A 17,577-nucleotide genomic window follows, 5' to 3' on the forward strand; every position below is an offset into this window, starting at 1 on the left:
TAAATGATGATGTCTTACATCTAGGTTACTTTGCAGTTACAATTAAATGATGATGTCTAACAACTGGGATACTCTGCAGTTACAATTAAATGATGATGTCTTACAACTGGGTTACTCTGCAGTTACAATTAAATGATGATGTCTCACAACTGGGATACTCTTCAGTTACAATTAAATGATGATGTTTCACAACTGGGATACTCTGCAGTTAAAATTAAATGATGATGTCTCACAACTGGGATACTCTGCAGTTACAATTAAGTGATGATGTCTTACAACTGGGATACTCTGCAGTTACAATTAAATGATGATGTCTCACAACTGGGATACTCTGCAGTTACAATTAAGTGATGATGTCTTACAACTGGGATACTCTGCAGTTACAATTAAATGATGATGTCTTACAACTGGGATACACTGCAGTTACAATTAAATGATGATGTCTTACAACTGGGATACTCAGCAGTTACAATTAAATGATGATGTCTAACAACTGGGTTACTTTGCAGTTACAATTAAAGGATGATGCTAGGTTACTCTGTAATTACAATTAAATGATGATGTCTTACAACTGGGTTACTTTGCAGTTACAATTAAATGATGATGTCTAACAACTGGGTTACTTTGCAGTTACAATTAAATGATGATGTCTTACATCTAGGTTACTTTGCAGTTACAATTAAATGATAATGTCATTTTATTGTGCATTTAATTCTACCAGTGATAATACCCTGAAAAAGAGCATTACCCATATTATAGCTAAAATGGATGGCATTTGTGTTAAAACAAATTAAAAACAGTATCGTGAAGTTAAATTTACTTGAAACAACTTGCAACAGGCTGTTGACCCAGCACTGTCCAGTCATATAATTATAGGATATTAAACGAGCTTACCTTTTCACATCAAGTTTATGTCCCGAGTGAAATAATTTTGGTTTGTCACGCAAATAATTTTGGTTTGTCATGAGCTTTAGCGAGTGACAAACCAAAATTATTTCACTCGGGACATGAACTTGATATGAAAGGGGGACGAGTTTTGTATCCTATTTATTACCCATGTTCTAAAAAGTGAGAATATCGTTAAAATAAAGCAATATTTTGCTTTCCTATATAGAACCATGTAATGCGGATTAATACATCATATTGGTGATTGGAATGTCAACCGCTTCACTCCAGGAAAATGTACACTACGTAGAGGCAATGTATTTCCTATACAGCGCCTAATCACAAGAAAATAAACAAATTAAGACAGAATCAAGTCGTAATGAAAATTTAATTCTTTTCAGTTGAGGATTTGTTTTCAAAAGCAATAATATAATTCATCAAAACACTTGTGAAGTGTAAATATTTTTAACTTGACTATGTGACATAAATCTTGCCTGAATGTCAGTTGGCCATCACTATCGGGCTAGTCGCCATGTTGAGAAGTGTTTACAAAGAAGAAGATTATAGGGAGCATTTAATTAGGAGCGGCAAACTCAACAGCAAAGATGAATGTGAATAACAGGGATCTGTATGTCTCAAATAGTTGAGCTTAATGTTCTTCATCAGAGGACGAGTTACTGTAAATAATTCGGCGACGCTTTGCACAGGATGCCAGTGACGTCTTCGCATCTCAACTTGGAATTCCCACTTGTCGAGATTTGATGTGTATGTTTAAGACTCCACCGAAAATTGGGTCTGAAAACACAACCTACAACCTCGAACGAAGACGATTTCAAGCCTTCAGTGTGTCATAACACTTTGTTATGAAACACCTTTATGAAGTACCACGTGGGTAATAACAAGATTTATGACGTCATGACATTATGACGTCGGTATGCTGTGACACCAATCCACAATAGAGCTGATAATGACCCGTCGTTAATGAATCATCAGGCCATTATCATTTGTAGCGGCCTGCTCATATCTGATAATTAGAGGGCAGGTACATGATTATGCCATCCATTTTACTTATAACATATGATGAAGGCATTACACTGACCTGTTCTCCTGGACGTTTAACATTTTCAAATCAGCTGTTATCCCTGTGTTCATATCTTGATAAAGTACCTGCTTATAACTCCTTGCTGGTTCTGCCTTCTCTAGCAGGTCAGTTGTAATACAGTCTATGGGTCTCATAATTTCCTTTGCTGTTTCCGCGTCTCATTGCAACACAGTTCTAACACGACCTCTGACTCTCATGCTTAGGCTGTCTTGGTGTTTTTATGTGTTTATCAACACCAAGCTAATCATCCCTTCCTTTAAAGAGGTTTTATATTGACTATTATATTAGCCGTGTGTTGGTGATAATGAATTATTGATTTATAATCATGTCTAATTGATGAATTGAGCTATTGATCTTTCCTGGTCATTGAAGTCTGCATTGTTACATGGTAACTCCTTTCATCAATAGATATTGATTGGATCAATACAAGGTAGTATAAAAAATCAGTTACAGATCAAGCAATCATCATTACCACAACGATGTCTGATTCAATTCTATGTTCTTAGATTTAAGTTCTAAATATTGCTCGGCTGCATAATGTCATTTAACACTGGTTGAATGAAACCACAAGTGCTGACTATTTCTTCATTGAATCTGAAGAAAAGTAGATATGGGACATTTACCTGTAACAGGATATCCGTACATGAATCTGATGTATTGCATGTACATGTGATGTACGACAAAGCCATGTAGCATATATATTTGTAATATGTCCTTGCCATATTTGTGGAATATGACTAAAAGCAGCTTAAAACTAAACTCACATGTGACACTAATTATAGAGTTGATGCAGTGTTAAAGTAATGATGATTCATAGGAATGAAGTTATTATTACAATTTTTCCATATGTCAGTTCGGTGTTTTCCACATGATATTTTTAGGAAAAGAAGGCTCAGTTTCACCCAAGAGTCTAGACACATACTGTGTTTACCTCAGTGGACACCCTGTTTTGTCAGCCTCAATATGATTACATCACAATCTGTGATTACATCACAAAGCTGGTGTATATCCCAACACATACTTATATCAGAGACTGAGCCGACATAATCCCACGATCACCAGTCAGGTAGAAGGAATTACACACAGCCACTGCTTGGAGGAAGTATGCAGGGTATAGTTTGGCACGTAGCTGAAGGAACACAGTTTGTTTCAGTTTTGTCAGTCATAAAAGACCTCTAGGTTTTCATCCACATCCATCAATAGACCTTAGACATCCATACATGTTGTACGGAACTGTTAAGATATACACAGGATTGATTTTGCTATGTGCAGGTTGCATCAGTACAGGAAAGTATTAGAGCAGGTAACATTTATTGTCTGGTTGCACCCAGTGCGGGTGATCATTTCCTCCACAATTTTTGTATATACGTTTCCAGTTTTTTCTGTGTTGTGTCAGGTGAATCTATTCCTAGATCCCCCAAAATGTAAACAATTTGTTTTCACACTCATTAATCAGTTAATCAGACCACACCCTATACAGAATCTGGTGACATTTCATGGCAGGTCAAGTGTCACTGTGTAATGAATCAATTGTAATGGTGGGCAAGATGATTTTTCCATTAAAGAAATTTAATTTATGATTGTTAAAAAGGAACAATCAATTGAAACATCCTTTCAAACATTAAGTAATGAATTATGTTCTGGAGCTAGTGGAGCAAGTAATGAATATCGCTTTCACACTGATATAAGAAATCATCTGTTGTCAGCGACAAAGGATTGTTTATAAAATAGTGCAGTCATTATTTTGATCATGCAGCCTGATCATTTCACATGCAAAACAGGAAAACATATCCTCGAGATAATCCTATGAACACTTCTTGAATGGGGCTCTGTGCTCTTGGTGTTAAAGGACTCTCATAAAGTATTGAGGGTGGTTATGTGAGGATCTCCATGACGTCATGATGGTAGCATTCATTATATCATGATTGCAGCGTTTCCTGTCCTGTTAGAAAGCCATTTTGTTTTAAAGCTGGCATTTTTCACTGTAGTTTAAGCTGTGTCAGCTTTCTTGAAGGTATCTTTGTTGGCCATAGTTCATGTAAGGATTACCTTGGAAAGGTTTGGGGGCACATGTCTTTCTGAACTGGAGACCTGTGTCAGTTATTCCCTCATTCATTCATTTCTGTAGTGCATGTTACTATGTTATGTAGGTGAGCAGGAGGGCGTGGACAACATCACTGGACTGGTGCTGGAGGCTAACAGTCTGAGCCGGGTGGTAGACTGGAAGCTGGCTTACATAGAGCTGACACATCTTGTACACACAATGAAGCAGGGCCTGGCAGTTCCTCAGGAGATACAGCTGAGTAAGTAGATCATCATCCTCTAGGGTATACGTTCTGATAAGTCTCCTCTACACCTTGGATGCATCTATAGGTCAGCCCAATAATTTTATTACCTCCCTTTGCTGGCTCCACATTCTCACAGTAGCCAATCAGCTAGGCACGGTTATATCCGAGCTTGCCAATGTCAACAAAGGTAGCGGTCACAACTCCTAAGGCTTGCTCGCAGTGCAACAGATTTTGGGGAAATCATACAGGCAAATTTATAGGTCCGAAACTTTAAAAAAATATATGCAAGAACTCCTTCTACCTCTTTCAGAGTACCTCTGCTTGGTTTGTGTTGCCAAGTTAATCGGTTAGATGATTTGAAAAGGGAGTTGAAAAGTGAGTTGTGATTGGTTTGCTCGGCTTCCCAGGGTAGACACCTGATTGGATAAAAAGTCAGCCAAGGGAGGTAATAAATTTATAGGGATGAGCTGTAGATATGTCCAGGCTATAGTGGAGACTTATTGGAGCATATACCCTGGAGATATCGGGGATGGTACATCATGTCTACAACCCAGAACCATATCCCACAAAGTGATCATAACTCCCTTACTTTCACAAAGACTTATTGGGGCATATACCCTGGAGATATCGGGGATGGTACATCATGTCTACAACCCAGAACCATATCCCACAAAGTGATCATAACTCCCTTACTTTCACAAAGACTTATTGGAGCATATACCCTGGAGATATCAGGGATGGTACATTATGTCTACAACCCCGAACCATATCCCACAAAGTGATCATAACTCCCTTACTTTCACAAAGACTTATTGGAGCATATACCCTGGAGATATCGGGGATGGTACATTATGTCTACAACCCAGAACCATATCCCACAAAGTGATCATAACTCCCTTACTTTCACAAAGACTTATTGGAGCATATACCCTGGAGATATCAGGGATGGTACATTATGTCTACAACCCAGAACCATATCCCACAAAGTGATCATAACTCCCTTACTTTCACAAAGACTTATTGGAGCATATACCCTGGAGATATCGGGGATGGTACATTATGTCTACAACCCAGAACCATATCCCACAAAGTGATCATAACTCCCTTACTTTCACAAAGACTTATTGGAGCATATACCCTGGAGATATCGGGGATGGTACATTATGTCTACAACCCAGAACCATATCCCACAAAGTGATCATAACTCCCTTACTTTCACAAAGACTTATTGGAGCATATACCCTGGAGATATCAGGGATGGTACATTATGTCTACAACCCCGAACCATATCCCACAAAGTGATCATAACTCCCTTACTTTCACAAAGACTTATTGGAGCATATACCCTGGAGATATCGGGGATGGTACATTATGTCTACAACCCAGAACCATATCCCACAAAGTGATCATAACTCCCTTACTTTCACAAAGACTTATTGGAGCATATACCCTGGAGATATCGGGGATGGTACATTATGTCTACAACCCCGAACCATATCCCACAAAGTGATCATAACTCCCTTACTTTCACAAAGACTTATTGGAGCATATACCCTGGAGATATCGGGGATGGTACATTATGTCTACAACCCAGAACCATATCCCACAAAGTGATCATAACTCCCTTACTTTCACAAAGACTTATTGGAGCATATACCCTGGAGATATCGGGGATGGTACATTATGTCTACAACCCTGAACCATATCCCACAAAGTGATCATAACTCCCTTACTTTCACAAAGACTTATTGGAGCATATACCCTGGAGATATCAGGGATGGTACATTATGTCTACAACCCAGAACCATATCCCACAAAGTGATCATAACTCCCTTACTTTCACAAAGACTTATTGGAGCATATACCCTGGAGATATCGGGGATGGTACATTATGTCTACAACCCAGAACCATATCCCACAAAGTGATCATAACTCCCTTACTTTCACAAAGACTTATTGGAGCATATACCCTGGAGATATCGGGGATGGTACATTATGTCTACAACCCAGAACCATATCCCACAAAGTGATCATAACTCCCTTACTTTCACAAAGACTTATTGGAGCATATACCCTGGAGATATCGGGGATGGTACATTATGTCTACAACCCTGAACCATATCCCACAAAGTGATCATAACTCCCTTACTTTCACAAAGACTTATTGGAGCATATACCCTGGAGATATCGGGGATGGTACATTATGTCTACAACCCAGAACCATATCCCACAAAGTGATCATAACTCCCTTACTTTCACAAAGACTTATTGGAGCATATACCCTGGAGATATCGGGGATGGTACATTATGTCTACAACCCAGAACCATATCCCACAAAGTGATCATAACTCCCTTACTTTCACAAAGACTTATTGGAGCATATACCCTGGAGATATCGGGGATGGTACATTATGTCTACAACCCAGAACCATATCCCACAAAGTGATCATAACTCCCTTACTTTCACAAAGACTTATTGGAGCATATACCCTGGAGATATCGGGGATGGTACATCATGTCTACAACCCAGAACCATATACCACAAAGTGATCATAACTCCCTTACTTTCACAAAGACTTATTGGAGCATATACCCTGGAGATATCGGGGATGGTACATTATGTCTACAACCCCGAACCATATCCCACAAAGTGATCATAACTCCCTTACTTTCACAAAGACTTATTGGAGCATATACCCTGGAGATATCGGGGATGGTACATCATGTCTACAATCCAGAACCATATCCCACAAAGTGATCATAACTCCCTTACTTTCACAAAGACTTATTGGAGCATATACCCTGGAGATATCGGGGATGGTACATCATGTCTACAACCCAGAACCATATCCCACAAAGTGATCATAACTCCCTTACTTTCACAAAGACTTATTGGAGCATATACCCTGGAGATGTCGGGGATGGTACATTATGTCTACAACCCAGAACCATATCCCACAAAGTGATCATAACTCCCTTACTTTCACAAAGACTTATTGGAGCATATACCCTGGAGATATCGGGGATGGTACATTATGTCTACAACCCAGAACCATATCCCACAAAGTGATCATAACTCCCTTACTTTCACAAAGACTTATTGGAGCATATACCCTGGAGATATCAGGGATGGTACATTATGTCTACAACCCAGAACCATATCCCACAAAGTGATCATAACTCCCTTACTTTCACAAAGACTTATTGGAGCATATACCCTGGAGATATCGGGGATGGTACATTATGTCTACAACCCAGAACCATATCCCACAAAGTGATCATAACTCCCTTACTTTCACAAAGACTTATTGGAGCATATACCCTGGAGATATCGGGGATGGTACATCATGTCTACAACCCAGAACCATATCCCACAAAGTGATCATAACTCCCTTACTTTCACAAAGACTTATTGGAGCATATACCCTGGAGATATCAGGGATGGTACATTATGTCTACAACCCAGAACCATATCCCACAAAGTGATCATAACTCCCTTACTTTCACAAAGACTTATTGGAGCATATACCCTGGAGATATCGGGGATGGTACATTATGTCTACAACCCAGAACCATATCCCACAAAGTGATCATAACTCCCTTACTTTCACAAAGACTTATTGGAGCATATACCCTGGAGATATCGGGGATGGTACATTATGTCTACAACCCAGAACCATATCCCACAAAGTGATCATAACTCCCTTACTTTCACAAAGACTTATTGGAGCATATACCCTGGAGATATCGGGGATGGTACATTATGTCTACAACCCAGAACCATATCCCACAAAGTGATCATAACTCCCTTACTTTCACAAAGACTTATTGGAGCATATACCCTGGAGATATCGGGGATGGTACATTATGTCTACAACCCAGAACCATATCCCACAAAGTGATCATAACTCCCTTACTTTCACAAAGACTTATTGGAGCATATACCCTGGAGATATCGGGGATGGTACATCATGTCTACACCCAGAACCATATACCACAAAGTGATCATAACTCCCTTACTTTCACAAAGACTTATTGGAGCATATACCCTGGATATATCGGGGATGGTACATTATGTCTACAACCCCGAACCATATCCCACAAAGTGATCATAACTCCCTTACTTTCACAAAGACTTATTGGAGCATATACCCTGGAGATATCGGGGATGGTACATCATGTCTACAATCCAGAACCATATCCCACAAAGTGATCATAACTCCCTTACTTTCACAAAGACTTATTGGAGCATATACCCTGGAGATATCGGGGATGGTACATCATGTCTACAACCCAGAACCATATCCCACAAAGTGATCATAACTCCCTTACTTTCACAAAGACTTATTGGAGCATATACCCTGGAGATGTCGGGGATGGTACATTATGTCTACAACCCAGAACCATATCCCACAAAGTGATCATAACTCCCTTACTTTCACAAAGACTTATTGGAGCATATACCCTGGAGATATCGGGGATGGTACATTTTGTCTACAACCCAGAACCATATCCCACAAAGTGATCATAACTCCCTTACTTTCACAAAGACTTATTGGAGCATATACCCTGGAGATATCAGGGATGGTACATTATGTCTACAACCCCGAACCATATCCCACAAAGTGATCATAACTCCCTTACTTTCACAAAGACTTATTGGAGCATATACCCTGGAGATATCGGGGATGGTACATTATGTCTACAACCCAGAACCATATCCCACAAAGTGATCATAACTCCCTTACTTTCACAAAGACTTATTGGAGCATATACCCTGGAGATATCGGGGATGGTACATTATGTCTACAACCCCGAACCATATCCCACAAAGTGATCATAACTCCCTTACTTTCAGAAAGACTTATTGGAGCATATACCCTGGAGATATCAGGGATGGTACATTATGTCTACAACCCCGAACCATATCCCACAAAGTGATCATAACTCCCTTACTTTCACAAAGACTTATTGGAGCATATACCCTGGAGATATCGGGGATGGTACATTATGTCTACAACCCCGAACCATATCCCACAAAGTGATCATAACTCCCTTACTTTCACAAAGACTTATTGGAGCATATACCCTGGAGATGTCAGGGATGGTACATTATGTCTACAACCCAGAACCATATCCCACAAAGTGATCATAACTCCCTTACTTTCACAAAGACTTATTGGAGCATATACCCTGGAGATATCGGGGATGGTACATTATGTCTACAACCCTGAACCATATCCCACAAAGTGATCATAACTCCCTTACTTTCACAAAGACTTATTGGAGCATATACCCTGGAGATATCAGGGATGGTACATTATGTCTACAACCCCGAACCATATCCCACAAAGTGATCATAACTCCCTTACTTTCACAAAGACTTATTGGAGCATATACCCTGGAGATATCGGGGATGGTACATTATGTCTACAACCCAGAACCATATCCCACAAAGTGATCATAACTCCCTTACTTTCACAAAGACTTATTGGAGCATATACCCTGGAGATATCGGGGATGGTACATTATGTCTACAACCCTGAACCATATCCCACAAAGTGATCATAACTCCCTTACTTTCACAAAGACTTATTGGAGCATATACCCTGGAGATATCAGGGATGGTACATTATGTCTACAACCCCGAACCATATCCCACAAAGTGATCATAACTCCCTTACTTTCACAAAGACTTATTGGAGCATATACCCTGGAGATATCGGGGATGGTACATTATGTCTACAACCCAGAACCATATCCCACAAAGTGATCATAACTCCCTTACTTTCACAAAGACTTATTGGAGCATATACCCTGGAGATATCGGGGATGGTACATTATGTCTACAACCCAGAACCATATCCCACAAAGTGATCATAACTCCCTTACTTTCACAAAGACTTATTGGAGCATATACCCTGGAGATATCGGGGATGGTACATTATGTCTACAACCCGGAACCATATCCCACAAAGTGATCATAACTCCCTTACTTTCACAAAGACTTATTGGAGCATATACCCTGGAGATATCGGGGATGGTACATTATGTCTACAACCCCGAACCATATCCCACAAAGTGATCATAACTCCCTTACTTTCACAAAGACTTATTGGAGCATATACCCTGGAGATATCGGGGATGGTACATTATGTCTACAACCCAGAACCATATCCCACAAAGTGATCATAACTCCCTTACTTTCACAAAGACTTATTGGAGCATATACCCTGGAGATATCGGGGATGGTACATTATGTCTACAACCCAGAACCATATCCCACAAAGTGATCATAACTCCCTTACTTTCACAAAGACTTATTGGAGCATATACCCTGGAGATATCGGGGATGGTACATCATGTCTACAACCCAGAACCATATCCCACAAAGTGATCATAACTCCCTTACTTTCACAAAGACTTATTGGAGCGTATACCCTGGATATATCGGGGATGGTACATTATGTCTACAACCCCGAACCATATCCCACAAAGTGATCATAACTCCCTTACTTTCACAAAGACTTATTGGAGCATATACCCTGGAGATATCGGGGATGGTACATCATGTCTACAATCCAGAACCATATCCCACAAAGTGATCATAACTCCCTTACTTTCACAAAGACTTATTGGAGCATATACCCTGGATATATCGGGGATGGTACATTATGTCTACAACCCCGAACCATATCCCACAAAGTGATCATAACTCCCTTACTTTCACAAAGACTTATTGGAGCATATACCCTGGAGATGTCGGGGATGGTACATTATGTCTACAACCCAGAACCATATCCCACAAAGTGATCATAACTCCCTTACTTTCACAAAGACTTATTGGAGCATATACCCTGGAGATATCGGGGATGGTACATTATGTCTACAACCCAGAACCATATCCCACAAAGTGATCATAACTCCCTTACTTTCACAAAGACTTATTGGAGCATATACCCTGGAGATATCAGGGATGGTACATTATGTCTACAACCCCGAACCATATCCCACAAAGTGATCATAACTCCCTTACTTTCACAAAGACTTATTGGAGCATATACCCTGGAGATATCGGGGATGGTACATTATGTCTACAACCCAGAACCATATCCCACAAAGTGATCATAACTCCCTTACTTTCACAAAGACTTATTGGAGCATATACCCTGGAGATATCGGGGATGGTACATTATGTCTACAACCCAGAACCATATCCCACAAAGTGATCATAACTCCCTTACTTTCACAAAGACTTATTGGAGCATATACCCTGGAGATATCAGGGATGGTACATTATGTCTACAACCCCGAACCATATCCCACAAAGTGATCATAACTCCCTTACTTTCACAAAGACTTATTGGAGCATATACCCTGGAGATATCGGGGATGGTACATTATGTCTACAACCCCGAACCATATCCCACAAAGTGATCATAACTCCCTTACTTTCACAAAGACTTATTGGAGCATATACCCTGGAGATGTCAGGGATGGTACATTATGTCTACAACCCCGAACCATATCCCACAAAGTGATCATAACTCCCTTACTTTCACAAAGACTTATTGGAGCATATACCCTGGAGATATCGGGGATGGTACATTATGTCTACAACCCAGAACCATATCCCACAAAGTGATCATAACTCCCTTACTTTCACAAAGACTTATTGGAGCATATACCCTGGAGATATCGGGGATGGTACATTATGTCTACAACCCAGAACCATATCCCACAAAGTGATCATAACTCCCTTACTTTCACAAAGACTTATTGGAGCATATACCCTGGAGATATCAGGGATGGTACATTATGTCTACAACCCCGAACCATATCCCACAAAGTGATCATAACTCCCTTACTTTCACAAAGACTTATTGGAGCATATACCCTGGAGATATCGGGGATGGTACATTATGTCTACAACCCAGAACCATATCCCACAAAGTGATCATAACTCCCTTACTTTCACAAAGACTTATTGGAGCATATACCCTGGAGATATCGGGGATGGTACATTATGTCTACAACCCTGAACCATATCCCACAAAGTGATCATAACTCCCTTACTTTCACAAAGACTTATTGGAGCATATACCCTGGAGATATCAGGGATGGTACATTATGTCTACAACCCCGAACCATATCCCACAAAGTGATCATAACTCCCTTACTTTCACAAAGACTTATTGGAGCATATACCCTGGAGATATCGGGGATGGTACATTATGTCTACAACCCCGAACCATATCCCACAAAGTGATCATAACTCCCTTACTTTCACAAAGACTTATTGGAGCATATACCCTGGAGATATCGGGGATGGTACATTATGTCTACAACCCAGAACCATATCCCACAAAGTGATCATAACTCCCTTACTTTCACAAAGACTTATTGGAGCATATACCCTGGAGATATCGGGGATGGTACATTATGTCTACAACCCAGAACCATATCCCACAAAGTGATCATAACTCCCTTACTTTCACAAAGACTTATTGGAGCATATACCCTGGAGATATCGGGGATGGTACATTATGTCTACAACCCAGAACCATATCCCACAAAGTGATCATAACTCCCTTACTTTCACAAAGACTTATTGGAGCATATACCCTGGAGATATCGGGGATGGTACATTATGTCTACAACCCCGAACCATATCCCACAAAGTGATCATAACTCCCTTACTTTCACAAAGACTTATTGGAGCATATACCCTGGAGATATCGGGGATGGTACATCATGTCTACAATCCAGAACCATATCCCACAAAGTGATCATAACTCCCTTACTTTCACAAAGACTTATTGGAGCATATACCCTGGAGATATCGGGGATGGTACATTATGTCTACAACCCCGAACCATATCCCACAAAGTGATCATAACTCCCTTACTTTCACAAAGACTTATTGGAGCATATACCCTGGAGATATCGGGGATGGTACATCATGTCTACAACCCAGAACCATATCCCACAAAGTGATCATAACTCCCTTACTTTCACAAAGACTTATTGGAGCATATACCCTGGAGATATCGGGGATGGTACATCATGTCTACAACCCCGAACCATATCCCACAAAGTGATCATAACTCCCTTACTTTCACAAAGACTTATTGGAGCATATACCCTGGAGATATCGGGGACGGTACATTATGTCTACAACCCAGAACCATATCCCACAAAGTGATCATAACTCCCTTACTTTCACAAAGACTTATTGGAGCATATACCCTGGAGATGTCGGGGATGGTACATTATGTCTACAACCCCGAACCATATCCCACAAAGTGATCATAACTCCCTTACTTTCACAAAGACTTATTGGAGCATATACCCTGGAGATATCGGGGATGGTACATCATGTCTACAACCCAGAACCATATCCCACAAAGTGATCATAACTCCCTTACTTTCACAAAGACTTATTGGAGCATATACCCTGGAGATATCGGGGATGGTACATCATGTCTACAACCCCGAACCATATCCCACAAAGTGATCATAACTCCCTTACTTTCACAAAGACTTATTGGAGCATATACCCTGGAGATATCGGGGATGGTACATTATGTCTACAACCCCGAACCATATCCCACAAAGTGATCATAACTCCCTTACTTTCACAAAGACTTATTGGAGCATATACCCTGGAGATATCGGGGATGGTACATCATGTCTACAACCCAGAACCATATCCCACAAAGTGATCATAACTCCCTTACTTTCACAAAGACTTATTGGAGCATATACCCTGGAGATATCGGGGATGGTACATTATGTCTACAACCCAGAACCATATCCCACAAAGTGATCATAACTCCCTTACTTTCACAAAGACTTATTGGAGCATATACCCTGGAGATGTCGGGGATGGTACATTATGTCTACAACCCAGAACCATATCCCACAAAGTGATCATAACTCCCTTACTTTCACAAAGACTTATGCTAACTTGCTAAGTGCTATGATTGCTTTGTGGCTATGGTGGCTAGTTCTAAGGTTTACGCCATTCAAGTCACTTAAAAAGTGTCAGAAATGTTTCATTCCTAACATGCCAGATGAGCTGGTCACACACAAATACAACTTCCCTGATCTGAAAGTTGAAGACTTACATAAATACTTTATTTTTTGCCAGTAGCTCATCAAGTTTTGTAATCTCAGTGTCAGCTTTTAATCTCAGGTATGTGAATGACAGCAAATTAAAAATTGCCAGTGTTGCAATAATGATTTTATTTACTTGACAGTGGTTCAGGTGGGAACAAATTTCACCCATCAGTAACCCAACAGAAATGTGGAACACAGAATAGCTGACAGGCCCTGCTCTCAGGCACAGCTGATATGACAGACACACATTATGAAGCATGTTCATGACAAATTATGAAATACTGAGTCACACAATTTCTTTTAAATTTGGTCTAGCGTAATGTTACAAAGCAATAAACTAATGAAATGTGGCCGTAATCATGTTGTCCATATTGAGTGTTAATATAGACTTTATATCCATATCCGTGTACAGGTATCCATGGTTTTGTCTTTCTGCAGGTGGCGATGAAGATGGAGATCGTCAGAAGCTTAAGTTGCTAACAGGTCAGAGACTATGATTGTCGTACCTCAAACATAAATGTCGTGTTCTGATTGGCTGAGTATTGTTTTCATCGTACCCCACCAGTCTTATCCTCAGTACTTTTCTAACAAAGCCTTATGGGAGGTCGCGTCAGGTAACCTTTGAGATTGACCAATCACAACACAGCTTATTCGCACATACCTTTTGAACTTTTTATCTCGAAAAGGTTCATAACTGAACGATTCCGAATGCTATTTAGCGTATGCTCGCTTCTGGGTGATGCACACAGCGTACATACAACCATGATAACGGAAGTAAACAGTCGCTTAAAATAGTGTTTTGGGCAATATTCAAGGATGCTGTGTTGAGGAAATATTAACTAATGGTAACCATGTCAACAGAAACCCCAAAGCGTATATATTGCAGGTCTAATATGCAGATTATTGTTTGTGGAGAGATCTGTGTCAGTGACCTGAATATTTTGAAAGTCCCTCCGATCCGTAAATAGTAGCCGTTGTCAGATTGGTTAAATAGGTCGCTCAAAGGTTACCTGACACGACCTTCTACTAGGGTTTGTTAGACTCAGTGGTGGAGTGTAATGAAATACACTGAGACTAAGTTTACTTAGACTGTGTACCCCACATACAAACGAGGTAGATGGCATTGTACCCCGCTGCCAATGGTAACTCATTCGGTACTTCGTTGTAGCAAATCTTTATCTTGAACAACACTGAATCACTTATGATACAGAAATTACCGACGTTTTGCGAATGCAGCTAGCGATGTCTGAAAAAACATTTATACCTGTGTCTCAAACAATTCAAAATTAACATTGAGGAGTTTGGTAAGATAAATATGTTCTTCACTAGTCCATCAGTGTCCATGTATTGATGTACCCTCAATGTTTCTTTATGCTCCATACCCTCTCCACGACTAGTGAACAACCTTGTAATGATAGTTGAAGATCTGAGGGCATTGAATAAATCAAAGCAAAGACCTATGAGTAACCAATCAAAATTGCGCATTTTCTGTTGCCCAGTGGTAGAATTTGAGGACTTTTAGAGTATTGTTTGCTTGTGCCTACTTCAACAGATCTGAGACTGAATTACATTTGTAGGCTGTCATACATGGTGGGTATGTGCCAATACATTCTGACTTCTGACTTGTGACTATTTTATTAAAGCCTCAAATTTATTGTAAGCAAAACTGGACGTATCTAACTTTAGAATACATCTTCTGCTTAAAATTCTGCATTTTTCAAATGCCTTTCTTTAAGAGTAACCTTTATCTCATTCACAGATAAAGGTACTGGCAAATATGATCTGTTTGATGTCGTGAAAAATTGTTTTATCAACATAAGTGTACTTTTGTTAGCATGTTCTTACCAAATTGTGTACTAAATGTATTGTTGTTTGTTTCAGAGGAAGAAAAGAAAGATTACAAGAGGAGTCTGTGTGTCCGTAAGTGTTTCAGGTGATTCATGAGTGAGTGATTATTGTGGAAGGTTGAAGCTAGTAGTTGAAGCAATACATGGTGTATTAACACACATATAAGGTATTCCATCTATAAAATAGAAGACATTTAGCCTGCTTGTAGCCAATATATATTCAACATTGTCACTGATGTGGTGTGTTTTAAGCCAAAGTCAAACTGGGTGTCGGGGAACCAGTCCGATCACGCCAAGGGCAGACAAATCTGAGGTATCTGTTATCAGAGGAGGAAGAGGACAGTTCTGACAGTTCATTTGATGAAGATTTATCTCCCTTTATGGCTGAATATGCCCTTCAAACTGAACCAGAACCCCAAGGTAAATAAGCAACACACTGGATTCAGTGTTTTTTTCTAGGTTGCCATGGTAAATGAGGTCTGAATCTGGAAGTCATTTGGTGTAGTCACATGTTGGAATCATGTGAAAATAACACTTACTCATGCAAACACTGGGGCGGTGGGGTAGCCTAGTGGTTAAAGCGTTCGCTCGTCATGCCTAAGACCCGGGTTCGATTCCCCACATGGGTACAATGAGTGAAGCCCAGTTTCTGGTGTCCTCCGCCGTGATATTGCTGGAATATTGCTAAAAGCGGCGTAAAACTAAACTCACTCACTCACTCATGCAAACACTCTGATGATTTTGATTCATACAGAGTTGCACCCCTTTCAACTACCAGAGTCCTATCAACATGGGTTTGCCCAGTTCTTATTCTCAACCCTATACCGATTCTCAGCACCATACCAACCCTCATATATTTCTCCACAGCGATATGATTGCTCTTACTTCAAGATTTCTCATCATTAAGCGTACATGCTAGGATAGTTTAATTTCATTTTAAGTTTACACTGCTTTAGCAATATTCCAGCAATATAATGGTCGGGGACATCAGAAATGGGCTTCACACATTGTAGTTAATTGGGGAATCAAACCTGGGTCTTCTGGATGGCATGCAAACACTTTAACCAATAGGCTACCCACTACCCATTTAGTTTGCAAGCATGTTTAATGATGCGTTGAATGTTGATAAAACTACATGTAGTGTTCCTCATTTTCAGTAAGGTATTCGTATCAGCCTCGATATCGCAAGTCGTCCCGCACAAGGAAGGTGAAGGACACAGATAAAGATTTGAAAGACTCAGTACAAGAAGAGGACGAAGAGTAAGTTTTCAGCTGTGTGTTATATCATTAAATTGAGTGATTAGTATTTCATAGCACCAATACAGTTTCAGGT

At 40.0% G+C, this 17,577-nt stretch overlaps 1 protein-coding gene across 1 annotated transcript in view; it reads left to right on the top strand.

The window, feature by feature from the left end:
• LOC137294245 (uncharacterized) overlaps positions 1 to 17,577 on the top strand; it is a 115,308-nt gene that overhangs the window by 13,015 nt on the left and 84,716 nt on the right. Inside the window, exons 8-12 of the mRNA XM_067825241.1 lie at positions 4,138 to 4,290; positions 14,836 to 14,880; positions 16,279 to 16,317; positions 16,497 to 16,664; positions 17,402 to 17,504. Coding sequence (XP_067681342.1) covers positions 4,138 to 4,290; positions 14,836 to 14,880; positions 16,279 to 16,317; positions 16,497 to 16,664; positions 17,402 to 17,504 — 508 coding nt within the window. The remainder of the gene's footprint in view (positions 1 to 4,137; positions 4,291 to 14,835; positions 14,881 to 16,278; positions 16,318 to 16,496; positions 16,665 to 17,401; positions 17,505 to 17,577) is intronic.

This window comes from Haliotis asinina, chromosome 8 (assembly GCF_037392515.1).
Source record: "Haliotis asinina isolate JCU_RB_2024 chromosome 8, JCU_Hal_asi_v2, whole genome shotgun sequence".
In the NCBI taxonomy this organism is placed as follows: domain Eukaryota; kingdom Metazoa; phylum Mollusca; class Gastropoda; order Lepetellida; family Haliotidae; genus Haliotis; species Haliotis asinina.